At 41.5% G+C, this 12,086-nt stretch overlaps 2 protein-coding genes across 4 annotated transcripts in view; one reads left to right on the top strand and one right to left on the bottom strand.

Annotated features, from left to right (window-relative positions):
- TRPC4AP (transient receptor potential cation channel subfamily C member 4 associated protein) overlaps window positions 1-6,598 on the top strand; it is a 33,304-nt gene extending 26,706 nt beyond the window's left edge. The window contains exons 13-19 of the mRNA XM_077335262.1: window positions 89-172; window positions 546-636; window positions 921-1,061; window positions 1,150-1,258; window positions 2,133-2,245; window positions 2,372-2,578; window positions 3,739-6,598. Of these exons, the coding sequence (XP_077191377.1) occupies window positions 89-172; window positions 546-636; window positions 921-1,061; window positions 1,150-1,258; window positions 2,133-2,245; window positions 2,372-2,578; window positions 3,739-3,876 (883 nt within the window). The 3' untranslated portion in view covers window positions 3,877-6,598. The remainder of the gene's footprint in view (window positions 1-88; window positions 173-545; window positions 637-920; window positions 1,062-1,149; window positions 1,259-2,132; window positions 2,246-2,371; window positions 2,579-3,738) is intronic.
- A 3,234-nt stretch (window positions 6,599-9,832) lies between these two features.
- MYH7B (myosin heavy chain 7B) overlaps window positions 9,833-12,086 on the bottom strand; it is a 54,502-nt gene continuing 52,248 nt past the window's right edge. For 2 of the 3 annotated variants that reach the window (XM_077335259.1, XM_077335261.1), the window contains 4 exons: window positions 11,354-11,458; window positions 10,715-10,810; window positions 10,263-10,400; window positions 9,833-9,953 (listed from right to left, as the gene is read on the bottom strand). In XM_077335259.1, coding sequence (XP_077191374.1) covers window positions 9,942-9,953; window positions 10,263-10,400; window positions 10,715-10,810; window positions 11,354-11,458 — 351 coding nt within the window. In that variant the 3' untranslated portion in view covers window positions 9,833-9,941. Of the gene's footprint in view, window positions 9,957-10,262; window positions 10,401-10,714; window positions 10,811-11,353; window positions 11,459-12,086 lie in introns of all 3 variants that reach the window. The other variant, XM_077335260.1, reaches the window with a different exon arrangement.

The raw sequence follows: 12,086 nt of genomic DNA, 5'->3' as shown, positions 1-12,086 counted from the left end.
AAGCAGTAAACCTGTGAAAAATTTGTGTAGAGAGATTTTACATTGCAGCCAGTTGCCTCGCTCACTGTAACTTTCCTCTGTATTTTAGAAGTTTAGTCTGTGATGGCAAAAGAGGGTTGCTCACCAGATTGCTGCAGGTAATGAAGAAAGAGCCAGCAGAATCTTCATTCAGGTGAGTTCTGTTCTTGGTACATGAAGCCCAGGATGCTGTTGTAGGAAAACTTGATCCTAAAAGCTCAGTTTCACTACCTGCTGTTAGACAGCTTCATTTGTTTATTTATATCCGAAATAGACAGAAACATAGAGACAAATGAGAGCAAGACTTCACTCCACAGTGTTTCTCTTTTTCCCGATTGCTTTTGTTTGTCTACATAAGAAACTGAGTTTTTGGGGACTAGAATCTAGAGATTCTCGTGCTGCTGGAGCTTCGTAAAAGAGGGTGAAGATCTTGCACATGCATAATGGTTGCTCAGGTGTTTGTTTGAATGGAAAGTATCCAGAAATTCCTTGCATTATCAAGCTTTTCATTCTATTCTGTGTCTCAGGTTTTGGCAAGCGAGGGCTGTTGAGAGTTTCTTGCGAGGTGCCACTTCCTATGCAGATCAGATGTTCCTGTTAAAAAGAGGGCTCCTAGAGGTAATGCTTGTAAAAATCTAATTTTGTAAGCTGGACTCTTATGATACAATAAGGGGTGGTGAATTTTCGGGTTTATCTAAACTTTTGAAAGTCCCTTTACTTTGTCTTCACAGCTCTGATTCCACACTTGTGAAATGTTAAATTAATCCTCTGTCATATTATATCATATTTTGAACTATATTAAGAAATCAGTCACTTTGCTGGTGACCTATAAAATAAACGAAGGCTAGTTCCAAAAATATGACTTCATTTTGAATTTATGGTAATTTATTTTTCCTTTTCAGCATATTCTCTATTGCATAGTTGACAGTGAGTGCAAATCACGAGATGTCCTTCAGAGCTATTTTGACCTTTTGGGAGAACTAATGAAATTCAATATAGATGCTTTCAAGAGATTCAACAAGTACATCAATACAGAGGAAAAGGTAAAACTGAACACCCAGTTTCAAATGAAATCTCAGCCTTTGCACTCTGGACAGAGCCTAATCTCTCTCTGGTTTCATTCCCTTCAAGTTTCAGATATTTTTGCACCAGATCAACAGTTCACTAGTTGATTCCAACATGCTGGTTCGTTGCATTACGCTGTCTCTGGACCGGTTTGAGAGCCAGTCAGATATTAAAGGTAATAGGTTGCTCATTTATTTAGAGCCAAAATATAGTTAATTTTTTAAAATCTTTTGATTGGAATTTTAAAATACAACACAGATAAGAACGAAGAGAAATACAGATGAAAGACAAAAAAACAAGGCTTCTGATTTTATCCATGATTATAAACCAAGCTATCTGTCACACTGATAGTACATAACCATTTTTGTTTGCATCGCACAGAAAGTTCACGGGTTTCCAAATGTAGTTGTCTTTTCTCTAATTAATGCAGCAAGTTTAACCATTTCAGTCCATTTTACCATCTTTATCAACCATGGCTCAATTGTGGGTAGTAATGAGCTTTTCCACTTTTGAGCCTATAACAGTGGAGCCAAGTTAAAACAGTGTTTGTAAGGGATATTTAGACAGCAATTCTTCAGCATGTGATAGCTACGAAAAGTGGCAAATTAGTTGTGTGCTGCTGCTGTCATAGATGAAATTAAGCTCTTTGTATTCAAAAGCTGACTTTCAGTGAGCATGTCTGAAGATAGGGAGGGAACCAACATCATACTCAGCCATTTCAGAGGGATTTCCAGCAGTCAGCATATGCCCAGTGGCTGCATGAACCGGCCATCAAAATGAGCAGGGCTTGATTCCCTAGTTGAGCACCATTAGTACCATTGAACGAGTTGCTATCAGAAAGTTCCCTTCCACAGTCTTGAAGTTCACAAACTAGTAATTTTGAAAGAAGCCTCAGCCTTCACTTCTGTACTTTCCTCTGCCCTGTCTGTATAACAACAACATTGTAGGTGGAAGCATGTTAGCAACGGCATCTGACTTTTCAAATGTAATAGTGTGGTTTGGTTTCCCCATGTTTTTAAAATCTAACCACCGGTCTGTTTTCTCTGCAGTTGCAGAAGTCTTGTCTGAGTGCCGCCTGCTCTCATACATGTCCCAGATAAACATGAGAATGTCCTTCCTTTTTCGGCTCATTAATATCATTCATGTACAGACACTTACGCAGGTAAAAAGCTGGTGCTGAGTTACCCTGGAAACGTTGACACCCTAATGTGACTGGCGTGTTTCCCTTTGGGCTTCAACTTCGGAATGCCAAGTTTCCATGATTTTTATTCATTTCTGTTTCCTTTAGGAAAATGTTAGTTGTTTGAACACAAGTTTGGTCATTTTAATGCTGGCCCGAAGGAAAGACAAGCTCCCCTTCTACCTGCGTAAGCTGCAAGAAATGGAGTACATGGAGAAATACCCTGGCTTCATCCTGAATAACTTCCACAGTCTTCTGCGTTTCTGGCAACAGCATTACCTCAACAAGGACAAAGACAGCACCTGCTTAGAAAATGTACGCCAGCAATTCCATCTCCTTTAGCATTGCATCTGTGCAGCATATTTTTAATCCTGCTTTTCTTTTATCTTTGGTGCTCCAAAATGGTTTGCAAAAGCAACTAATACGATTTAAGTAAATTTAAACAACAAAGTCCTATGGTAAAGAAAACATGTCAAAAAAGCAACAAGTACGCAAAACGCCCTGGGTTAGGCTGATATCCCCACATGGTTAGTCCATCAAGCCATAGGCTGTGAGCCCAAAGGCGAAAAGACCTTTGGCTCTTGCCCTTTGTCTTATGCCCTGGCCACATCCACGCTTTAGCTTCCTGCACCAGGAGGGAGGCAAACAACCTGCCTTAATGTTACAAGCTGGCTGCCATCATTCCACATTTTCCCTTCCTGCCGTCACACTGAACTCCGTTTTCTTCAGTGGGGGTGGCTTGTTGGGATAGAAAGAGCTTTACCTTTCAAGGGAACTGATTCTTTTTTTTTTTTAACTAACTATAAGCCTTGGCACACTTCTCAAAGCAGAATGGATGAAACTGCATGCTAGTGTTGTGCGTGAATTCAGGGGGACTTGACATATCCTTGAGCTTAAATCAATGGCAGATCACTTTTCCACAACGGTCAACAGAGAAAATGAACAAAAAGTGAAGTATAGATGAAAAATAAATTTATTTCTCATAGTTCTCCATATATTTTCTTGTGTCTCAAAATTAAATTAGAAGGAGATAAATTGAATTCTTTCCCAAGAAATATTGGATGCTTTATGTTCCAAAAATGTATAAGAGGGAGCCCAAACAGGGTCTGGATTTACAATACCCATTTTCAAGGTAAGCTCCATTTCCTCAGTGGCTATTCCCTCTCACTAGATTTTCATACAGGATTTTCATTAGCAGTAGTCTCTTCAAAATGTAAATAGGGCCTATTGGCTCGCCAGATCCTGGAGGGCCTGTGTAATTCAGTTATCAATGAGAATGATCAGAAATAAATGTATTTTTTGCCTATACTTCACTTCTTGTATCCTTGAGTTTGGCAAATGGGTGAGGACAGATTTCTGTTCAGAGCCTTTGGTGACATGTTGAAGCACTAATATCCAAATACAGCTGTTTCGGTGGCATTTACCATATGGTTGTAGCCAGAACTTTTACTCTTTTCTTTTCCCTCCCTTTACAGAGTTCGTGTATTAGTTTTTCCTACTGGAAAGAGACAGTATCTATACTGCTGAGTCCAGATCAAGCATCACCTTGTGCCATAGTTAGCTACATTGACAAGGCATACATGGACATCGACAGAGATTTCACTGAGGAGTGAGGCTCCGGCTTCCGATGAACCATTCTTCAGAGGGAATCTTGCGGGCAATGGATTTTCAGGGATACACTGTGTGCTGTGTGCGCCAGCTTGGAACCATGGAATGTTACCACACTTTTTCCCCTTCCCACCCCCCACCCCTTCAGCTCTCATCAAAGAACAGGACTCCGCAAACTTCCTGGGCAACATATTCAGGGATGTTCGTGTTCTGTGAAGAAGTGTCTACAAAAAGCTCTGCTTTTCCTGCTCAGTACAGCCAGAATCCGTTGCGTTTGATAGATGGGATTCCTGAGACAGGCCGTTATTAGCGGTGGCACTTCTTCCCAGTGTATCAGAATTAGCTTTTAAAGCACAGACAACTCTCTGGGCCATCAGTACTCAAAACAGGCCGGTTTTATGGGCACAATGAATGCACACCAGCCACACTCAAGCCACCATTGAAGGGCGTTTTATGCTTTCCTCTGTATTAAGATTTAGACCTGATTGGGAGCTTTATTTTTTAAGAAAATTCTTGGAAGTGATAGCTCTTTGCAAAACTGTGTTGGAATTGTTCCCTCCCGCCCTGCGTCCAGACCCTCTGTTTTGTTTTGTTGTGGTATTGCATTCAGAAGTATCTCTGTTCCTGCTCTCTGTCATGTGGGAATCTCTTGTCTCCAGCTGATTTTTACAGTGTTGTCTAGAACAGACATACATTATGCTGGCAAAATTAGTCTCAAGACCTAGCCTGGTCTAGGTGCTAATAAATTAAACATTTACTGATCTCCCCTCCCCCCAGTTAATCATTGCAGCCTGACCATTTGTCAGTAACCAGCGTGAGCTGAAAGTTGCCTTCCACAGTCCTGCTTTGGCTGAATATGCAATCCATCTTGAACAGGAGTCATGCTGACTTGCAACTCTGGGAATTTAGGCTTAGACGACAATTGCAAATTCACACCTTTAATTCTGACGTATGCATTTTTATTCCTGAATATAATAGCTAACGGGAGATGTCTACTCTTCATCTGTTGGGATTGATATTAGATGCTGCCAGTGCTTTTGGGATAACCTTGATCTTCAGATGCCTTGTTCTGCAAACCCTGAGCTTGCTGTTCTAACTGCCAGTATTCAAGCAGGTTTCTTGGAACATGAATAATGTTTGGAGTTTAAAAAAGGAAAACAGCCTGTAGGGTGAATGTTTTGTTGCAATACCGTGCTAAAGCACTTTAAAGGGTTTTAGAAAACATTAAGAACCCTTTTCCTCAGTTTTAATTATTCCAATTTCCCCTTGATGTGTAAACTGAAATTTCTGAAATACTTTTCCTGTTATAGAGAAAAGCCTCCATGTATCAGGCATTGTGACGCAATGATTTTCTCTGTGAAGGAAAAAGAATTGGCCCTCAGCTATGCAAATGGTTTTGTGGTATCTTCATGAAATGTAATTGTTTGGGAAGGAGTGAGAAGCATTTGTGCTATTTATTCCCTCTCTCCTCATCTTCTCCTGCACTGTTTGCTGCACCTTATTTCCAAGTCTCAAGGTATTGGAGAGAAGAGCATCTTGGTAGTTGGGTTTGACCACCAGTACTATCTTAATTATTGAAATGTTTTTTCAGGGAAAAACAAAACTGAAGCCTCCCAATTCTGAAATAAAAAAGGATAGTATAATTTTTGCACAAAGTCTGATCTTCATTTGAGGAGTCTAAATTGGTTATGTATCTGTTAGCGGAACAAAGTAACACCTGCAGTGATTTGTGTCTATCATTCTTTACAGCTCATCTTCAAATGCAGCATTAAATGGAAACCTAGGTGCAAATAGTATACTGCTATACTGCAGCAACTACCTGTGTTCTTTAAGGGGAGAAATATGCCAAGTGTATGTTTAAATAACTCTTTGAGGAACTTTGTGCCACTATCCTGACTTCACTGAAGCACATGCCTGTTAACAGCTCTCACTCCCAAGTGGATCTTTAAGTTGGAAGAGGCTTTGATACAATTAGCTGCCTCTAGATTTTACATCTTTCTTTACTGGATTGATCCCTTTTTCATAGTTCCAGGTTTCTTTTGCGTGCTATTCTTTAACTGTGTAATAGCCATATATTTCAAAATAAATTCTAAAAGAAGTCTGAATGCCTTTTCCAGCAACTTTCATTATCATGTCTGCATTGCACTGCCATAAATCTGCAAAGAAAACACTAAAACCTAATATTTATCATTGTTTTCCTCCTTAATGGTCAGGCTGCTTTGTGGTCCTTACAAGCTGGCTTGAGTGAGACTGATCTCGCTAGTGAAAGCTCATTAGCTACTTCTGGGGGCAGCTCAATGGTTTCAGCCCTTGTGTTCTACAAGTCTGGGGTTTATTGGTCGCAGCTCTTTCAAGGACGTGGGTTTGGGAATATTTGACTCAGGCCCCACACCATTTGCCTTCTAGTTCTCACAAGGAGCTTCTGGATCTGAAAATTCTTCTGTCACAGCTGCAAATGTTCAGAGACTGCAGTGGATTAGGTACTGCTATGAAGAGTGATACCCATGAATAAAGCGTGGCTGGACCGACTGAAGAGGCCCCTGATGACTAAGCTGTCTTTGGTTTGGTGATTGCTAAAGGAATGGTAGAAGTGGCCAGCAAAATGTTCCAGGAAATTTTAAATATGTCAAATGGGCTGATGTTCATGCTGCTCAGATTAATGCTGATTTACTAACAGCACATAAACATGTTAAATGGTAACTATTAAAGAATTTTATTTTAAAAAAACTATGCTTGGGGAGATGTCATTCTTTTGTTTACCGAAGCTTTTAGCAACAACTTCATATTGAAGAGATCCGCTAGCGTTTGTTACTCTATCAGGCAGGGTCTCAATCTATGGAAGGCATCTACAGGTAGTTGGTAAGTATTAATGCTTAATACCTCCATGAGGGCTTCAAGGCCTCAGCAAGCAAATTAACAGGAATAAATTAACGGGAATTAACAATAGGGTTGTGTCCTGCACAGTGCAGGGGGTTGGACTAGATAACTCTATGATTCTATAACTGTTCAAGGGAAAGGCATCAAAATGCGCTCCTAACTTACACAACAGACAGCAGATGCTGAGTTTTACATGAAGTTCCACATATTTAGAAAATGAGGAAGCTTGTAGCCTAGAAACAGAACATGCCTTTGAAAGGCGACAACTATTCCAGCTCCTCCTCCATCGTCAGGAATAGTCTGCCCTGTGGCTTGCCAGGAGACGGCTCAGGAAGAAAAGGGACTTGTGAAAATGACTATTGCTCTCATCAGTGTTGTAAGATGATTATCATAATAGAACTTGTCTGCTTTTCAGCCTAGTGCTTGTCTGCTTTTCAGCCTAGTAAACAGTTTTTAAAAGGACCAAAACCATTTGAGGCCCATCTACTTGCATTTTGGGAATTCTATTTCAGTCTTCATCATTGGTGGATTATCCAGATCCATGAACAGCCTTGCTGCTGATAGAGCTTCCAGCTTCTCCCACTTATAGAAGCACTCCACTCCGCTGGTGGTGGTGGTTCCCTCAGTGTATTGTAGATGGGATGTCTAAGCACATCAGTCACTAGCACACCTAGAGGAATGCCAAAGAAGCTCCCTGTCCTAGGCATTTCCCCTTGGTATCCTCTCTTCCTGTGAAGCTTCTAAGAAAACCATTTGGCATTCAACTGGATCACTGACTAGCCCATCAGTGCATGTCCTCCGTCCAAGATGGAATGAAATACTAGATGTACAATGAAAGTTCTCTCTTTGATGAACATCAAGACCTTGCATTTTCAAAGTAAGAAAAAGAGTAAGGATATGGTAGGCTCATTGCAGGGACAAGAAAGCGAAATTGTAATGGGATTAAGAGAGGGCTGAACTCAATTCCTACTCTCTTCAGTCTTCTCTTGTGAGGAAATCATGTTCAACATGCCAAAAAACATATCATGCGATGAGGGTTGGGAGTTGCAACCTAGGATCACTGTTGGTGCAGTCCATAAACACCTTGTTTCTTTATATGAAACTAAGCCCTCTGGGCCAGATCAATTCCATACAGGAGTACTAAAAGAACTTCTGGATGTAATTTCTGAAGTTCTGTCCATTATTTTTGACAAGTCTTGGAGAACAGATGAAGTGCTAGATGACTGGAGGAAGCCAAAAAGGGGGGGAGGGGAATCTGGGTAACCTCTGGCCCATAAGCTTGATGTCTATAGCTGGCAAAATTTTAGAACAAATCAGTTAGTCCTTGAGCAGCTAGAGCATATGGCTGTGATTACTAAGAGCAGATCTTTCTCAAGAACAAGTCATGTCAGACTAATGCTGTGGACCTAATTTATCTTTATTTCAGTAAAGCTTCTGATAAGGTTCCATTTGATATTCTTGTTGATGCTAGTAAAATTTGTTATGACTCCTATTACCGTTAGGAGGATTGATAACTGGTTGAAGATTGCACACAAATGGTGCTTGTTAATGGTTTGTCAACCTCTTGGAGTGACGTGGAGTGCCTCAGGGATCTGTCCTGGGCCCTTTGTTGTTCAATGCATTTATAGATTATTTGGATGAAGGAATAGAGGAGTTGCTTATTAAATTTTCAGATGATACTAAACTTGGAGGGGTAGCAAACAGCAGAATCAAGATACAGGATGATTTTAACAGACTGGAAAACTGGGCTAAAATTAATATCAACAGTGATAAATCTAAAGTTCTGCATTTAGATAGGAAAAATCAAAGTCATTGGTATAGGATGGGGGAAACTTGTCTTGCCAATAGTATGTGTGAAAAGGATCTAGGGATTTTAGTAGACCATACACAACATGAATGAGCAGTGTGACTCGGTGGCTTAAAAGGCAAATGTGGATTTTGGACTGTATCAAAAGTAGTATTCAGATCACATGAGATGATAGTGCCATTTTGCTCTGTGATTAGACCTCACTAGAGTACTGAGTTCAGTTTTGGGCACCACAATTTAAGAATGTAGATACACTAGGGCATGTCCAGTGAAAGGCAACATGATGGTGAGGGGTTTGGAGACCAAGTCCTATGAGGAAAGGTTGTGAGAGCTTGATCTATTTAGCCTGGAGAGAAGACAACTAAGGGGTGATATGATAACCATCTTCAGGTACTTGAAAGGATGTCATATAGAGGATGGAGCAGTTATTTTCTGTTGCCCAAGAGGGCTGGACCAGAACCAGTGGATTGAAATCAATTCAGAAGAATTTTATGCTAAACATCCAGAAGAAGTTCGTGACAGGAGTTCCTTAGTGGAACAGGTTTCCTTGAGAGGTGGTGAGCTCTCCTCCTTTGAAAGTTTTAGAGCAGAGGCTAGATAGCCATCTGACATATTCTGTGAGTTTAAGGCAGACTGTGAGTGGGTGAGCAGAAAGGGTTATGTCAATGCTTGGCTTGTGACCCTTTCTTGCATACCCAAGGAAATGTCAATCGCCACTTTGGAGTCAGAAGGTGAAGTTCTTCCAGGCCATACTGGCTAGGGATTCTATTTTGGGGGGAGGAAGACATCATCTGGACATGGAATTTGGGTCACTGTGGGTGGGCAACTAATTGTGAGTTTCCTGCATTCTCCAGCAGATTGGACTATAGATGACCCTGGAGGTCCTTTCCAACTCCATGGTTCTATGAGTCTAGGCTGATCCTTTCAGCATTCCCTTATGGTATTTGTCGACTATGTTCTCATGTGGATGTTTATCCTTAGCTGGGGGCTAGGCAATAGCCTTGTCCCTTGCCCTCTTTTTTTTGTCTTGGACAGTTTCACTCTGTGTATATGTTTGTATTTATGCTTGTTTTCAGTTGTAACTGGATCTCAGCTGTAGTATTTCCAAAATAGGAGATAAGTCTGATTTACTTTCCCCATCCCCAAATATCAAACCTCTACAAGTCTGTAGGAGGAAGGAGACACAATCACTGGAGATATCCTCTTGCCTGACAAGAACCTTAATGATTAATGTTCACATCTCCTCCAATACTTACAAATGGGTCAGAGACTTCCGGTCATGAATACTAAGCTTTATTTGCTAACTACAGAGATGCCAAATGGCTGTTGCAGCCATTTCCACCCATATGCAGGCACGCCTGATGGAAGAAGAGGTGCTTTGCAGCTTCATTCTTCATGCTACTAAGAAAAAAAACACAAAAACTTGGTTCAAATTCAATTGCAATATGCAGCATCTTCCTGAGCTCCCGAAACCCTCCCACTTGGCTTTTCTGAGATCATTTCTTCTGGTTAATTTGCAGCCCTTGGATGCAGTTGCTGTTCTCAAAACCAGCTATAACGCACATCTGCATCTCTGCAATGATGGCACTTGGCCCATCTTGCTAAGAAGCTCAAATACCGTATTCATTCAAAGCTAGTTTGGATGCACTAGCTTTCCCCTTAGCATTCACAGGGTGGATCTCATCTTCTTTGCAGCTCTGCTCTTACCTTCAGTGTTACAACCTCCCTGGTGCGAGTCCGCAGCTTGTTCACTTGCGTCTCAGCAATATCAGCCCTTTCTTCAGCATCATCTAGCTCATGCTGCACCTTCCGGTATTTCACCAGGTTGGAGTTGGCCTGTTGTTCCTATGAGTGGAAGATGGAATTGGATGTAGACAGAAGCAAAATAAATGTTTTGTTTAGAAAGGAGGACAACGGGCCAAACGTTGGCTCTGCCAGGCACATGGCAAGGGATTATGGGTGGTGGTAAAACATCATTGTGCCATCTGTGCTTGTGCACAAGCAGCTCAAGATGACTTGCCCTAAATACTGCCCTATTTGAACAGCCATGAGTTGGCATATTAAAGACTATCTGATGGCTAAAACGGGCATCATTGATGGTCCTTGCAGGGCCAAGGGGGTCCATAAGCAGAGCCTGGTTCTTCCTGACTTATACTTACTGCCTCTTCAAACTGGCGCTTGTAGCTCTTGACTTTGCTCTGCAACTTGTCAATCAGCTCCTGCATTCGTGCCAGGTTCTTTCTGTCCTCTTCAGTCTGAAAAGGCAATTGTTAGGGGTCAGCATACATGGTTAGCCATGGCAGCTTGACATTCCACAGAATGAACATGCTGTATTCTGCTCTTTTGCTCTAGAAGCACCCCGTGTTTCTCTGCTGAATCAACAGCAGATGCCTTAGAATCATAGAGTTGGAAGGGCCCATACAGGCCATCTAGTCCAACCCCCTGCTCAACGCAGGATAAGCCCTAAGCATCCTAAAGCATCCAAGAAAAGTGTGCATCCAACCTTTGCTTGAAGACTGCCAGTGAAACACAGCACCTTGAAGACTGCCTTTTGAAACACAGCACCTTTTTTCCTCTACTCTTTCTATAGTACTTTTCTTTAATTTCTCCTCTTCTGCCCATTTCTTCCTAGGGCACTATGCATGGATATAGTCGACATATATGCATTGTGGTCAATCAGAGTTGGCCCTTATTCTAGATCTTCCTTTTGATCGAGGTGGCACAGGAGCAAGAGCATTGGAGAGTGCTGTTAATAGATATATGGAACTGGTGAGAAAGAGCTGAAGTAATGGCTGTACCTGGTAAGTCAATTCCTTGATCTTGCGTTCATATTTACGAATACCCTTCTGAGTCTCCGCAAACTTCTTCTGTTCTACATCTAACTCTCCTTCTAGTTCTCGAACCTGAAAAGGGAAATGAGTAGATAAGTTATTTTCCTTCTTTCTGGCTTGCAGATCTAAAATGAAAGATTGAACTGTCATATAGTGTGAACCAGTGGTAATCCATGAGCTAGTTGGTCACTATGAAGGGGACCTTGGAACTTATATGTCCTCATGCAGATGCTTGCTACACAGGGATAACCCCAGCAGCAAAGATATTACCACATGGCATGTTTGCTCCCATTTTCCCTGCCCCAGTCACTGTAGTAAAGCCTATTGTCCCCATCTATGCCACCAGGGGCTTTTCCAAAAATTTCTAATATCAGCAATTATTATGGGGTTATAACTATTGCTCCATCTGATTCTCTGTTTAAGGGTGCCTTAGAATAGATAACAGTCCTGTTCAAGACCCTTCCCCTGAACGGGCAGAGTCCTTTCTTAGAGAAAAAACTGCATAGACTGTGGAACTCATGCAGACAGACTGAAAAGAAAGCAAGCCTCTATTTTTGCAGATTATCTCTGGAGCCTCTTGTGGCACAGAGTGGTAAGGCAGCAGAAATTCTGTCTGAAGCAATGTCCATGAGGCTTGGAGTTCAATCCCAGCAGCCGGCTCAAGGTTGACTCAGCCTTCCTTCCTTCCAAGGTCGGTAAA

This window comes from Paroedura picta, chromosome 4 (assembly GCF_049243985.1).
Source record: "Paroedura picta isolate Pp20150507F chromosome 4, Ppicta_v3.0, whole genome shotgun sequence".
In the NCBI taxonomy this organism is placed as follows: Eukaryota; Metazoa; Chordata; class Lepidosauria; order Squamata; family Gekkonidae; genus Paroedura; species Paroedura picta.
This window is presented reverse-complemented; position numbering and strand designations above follow the sequence as displayed.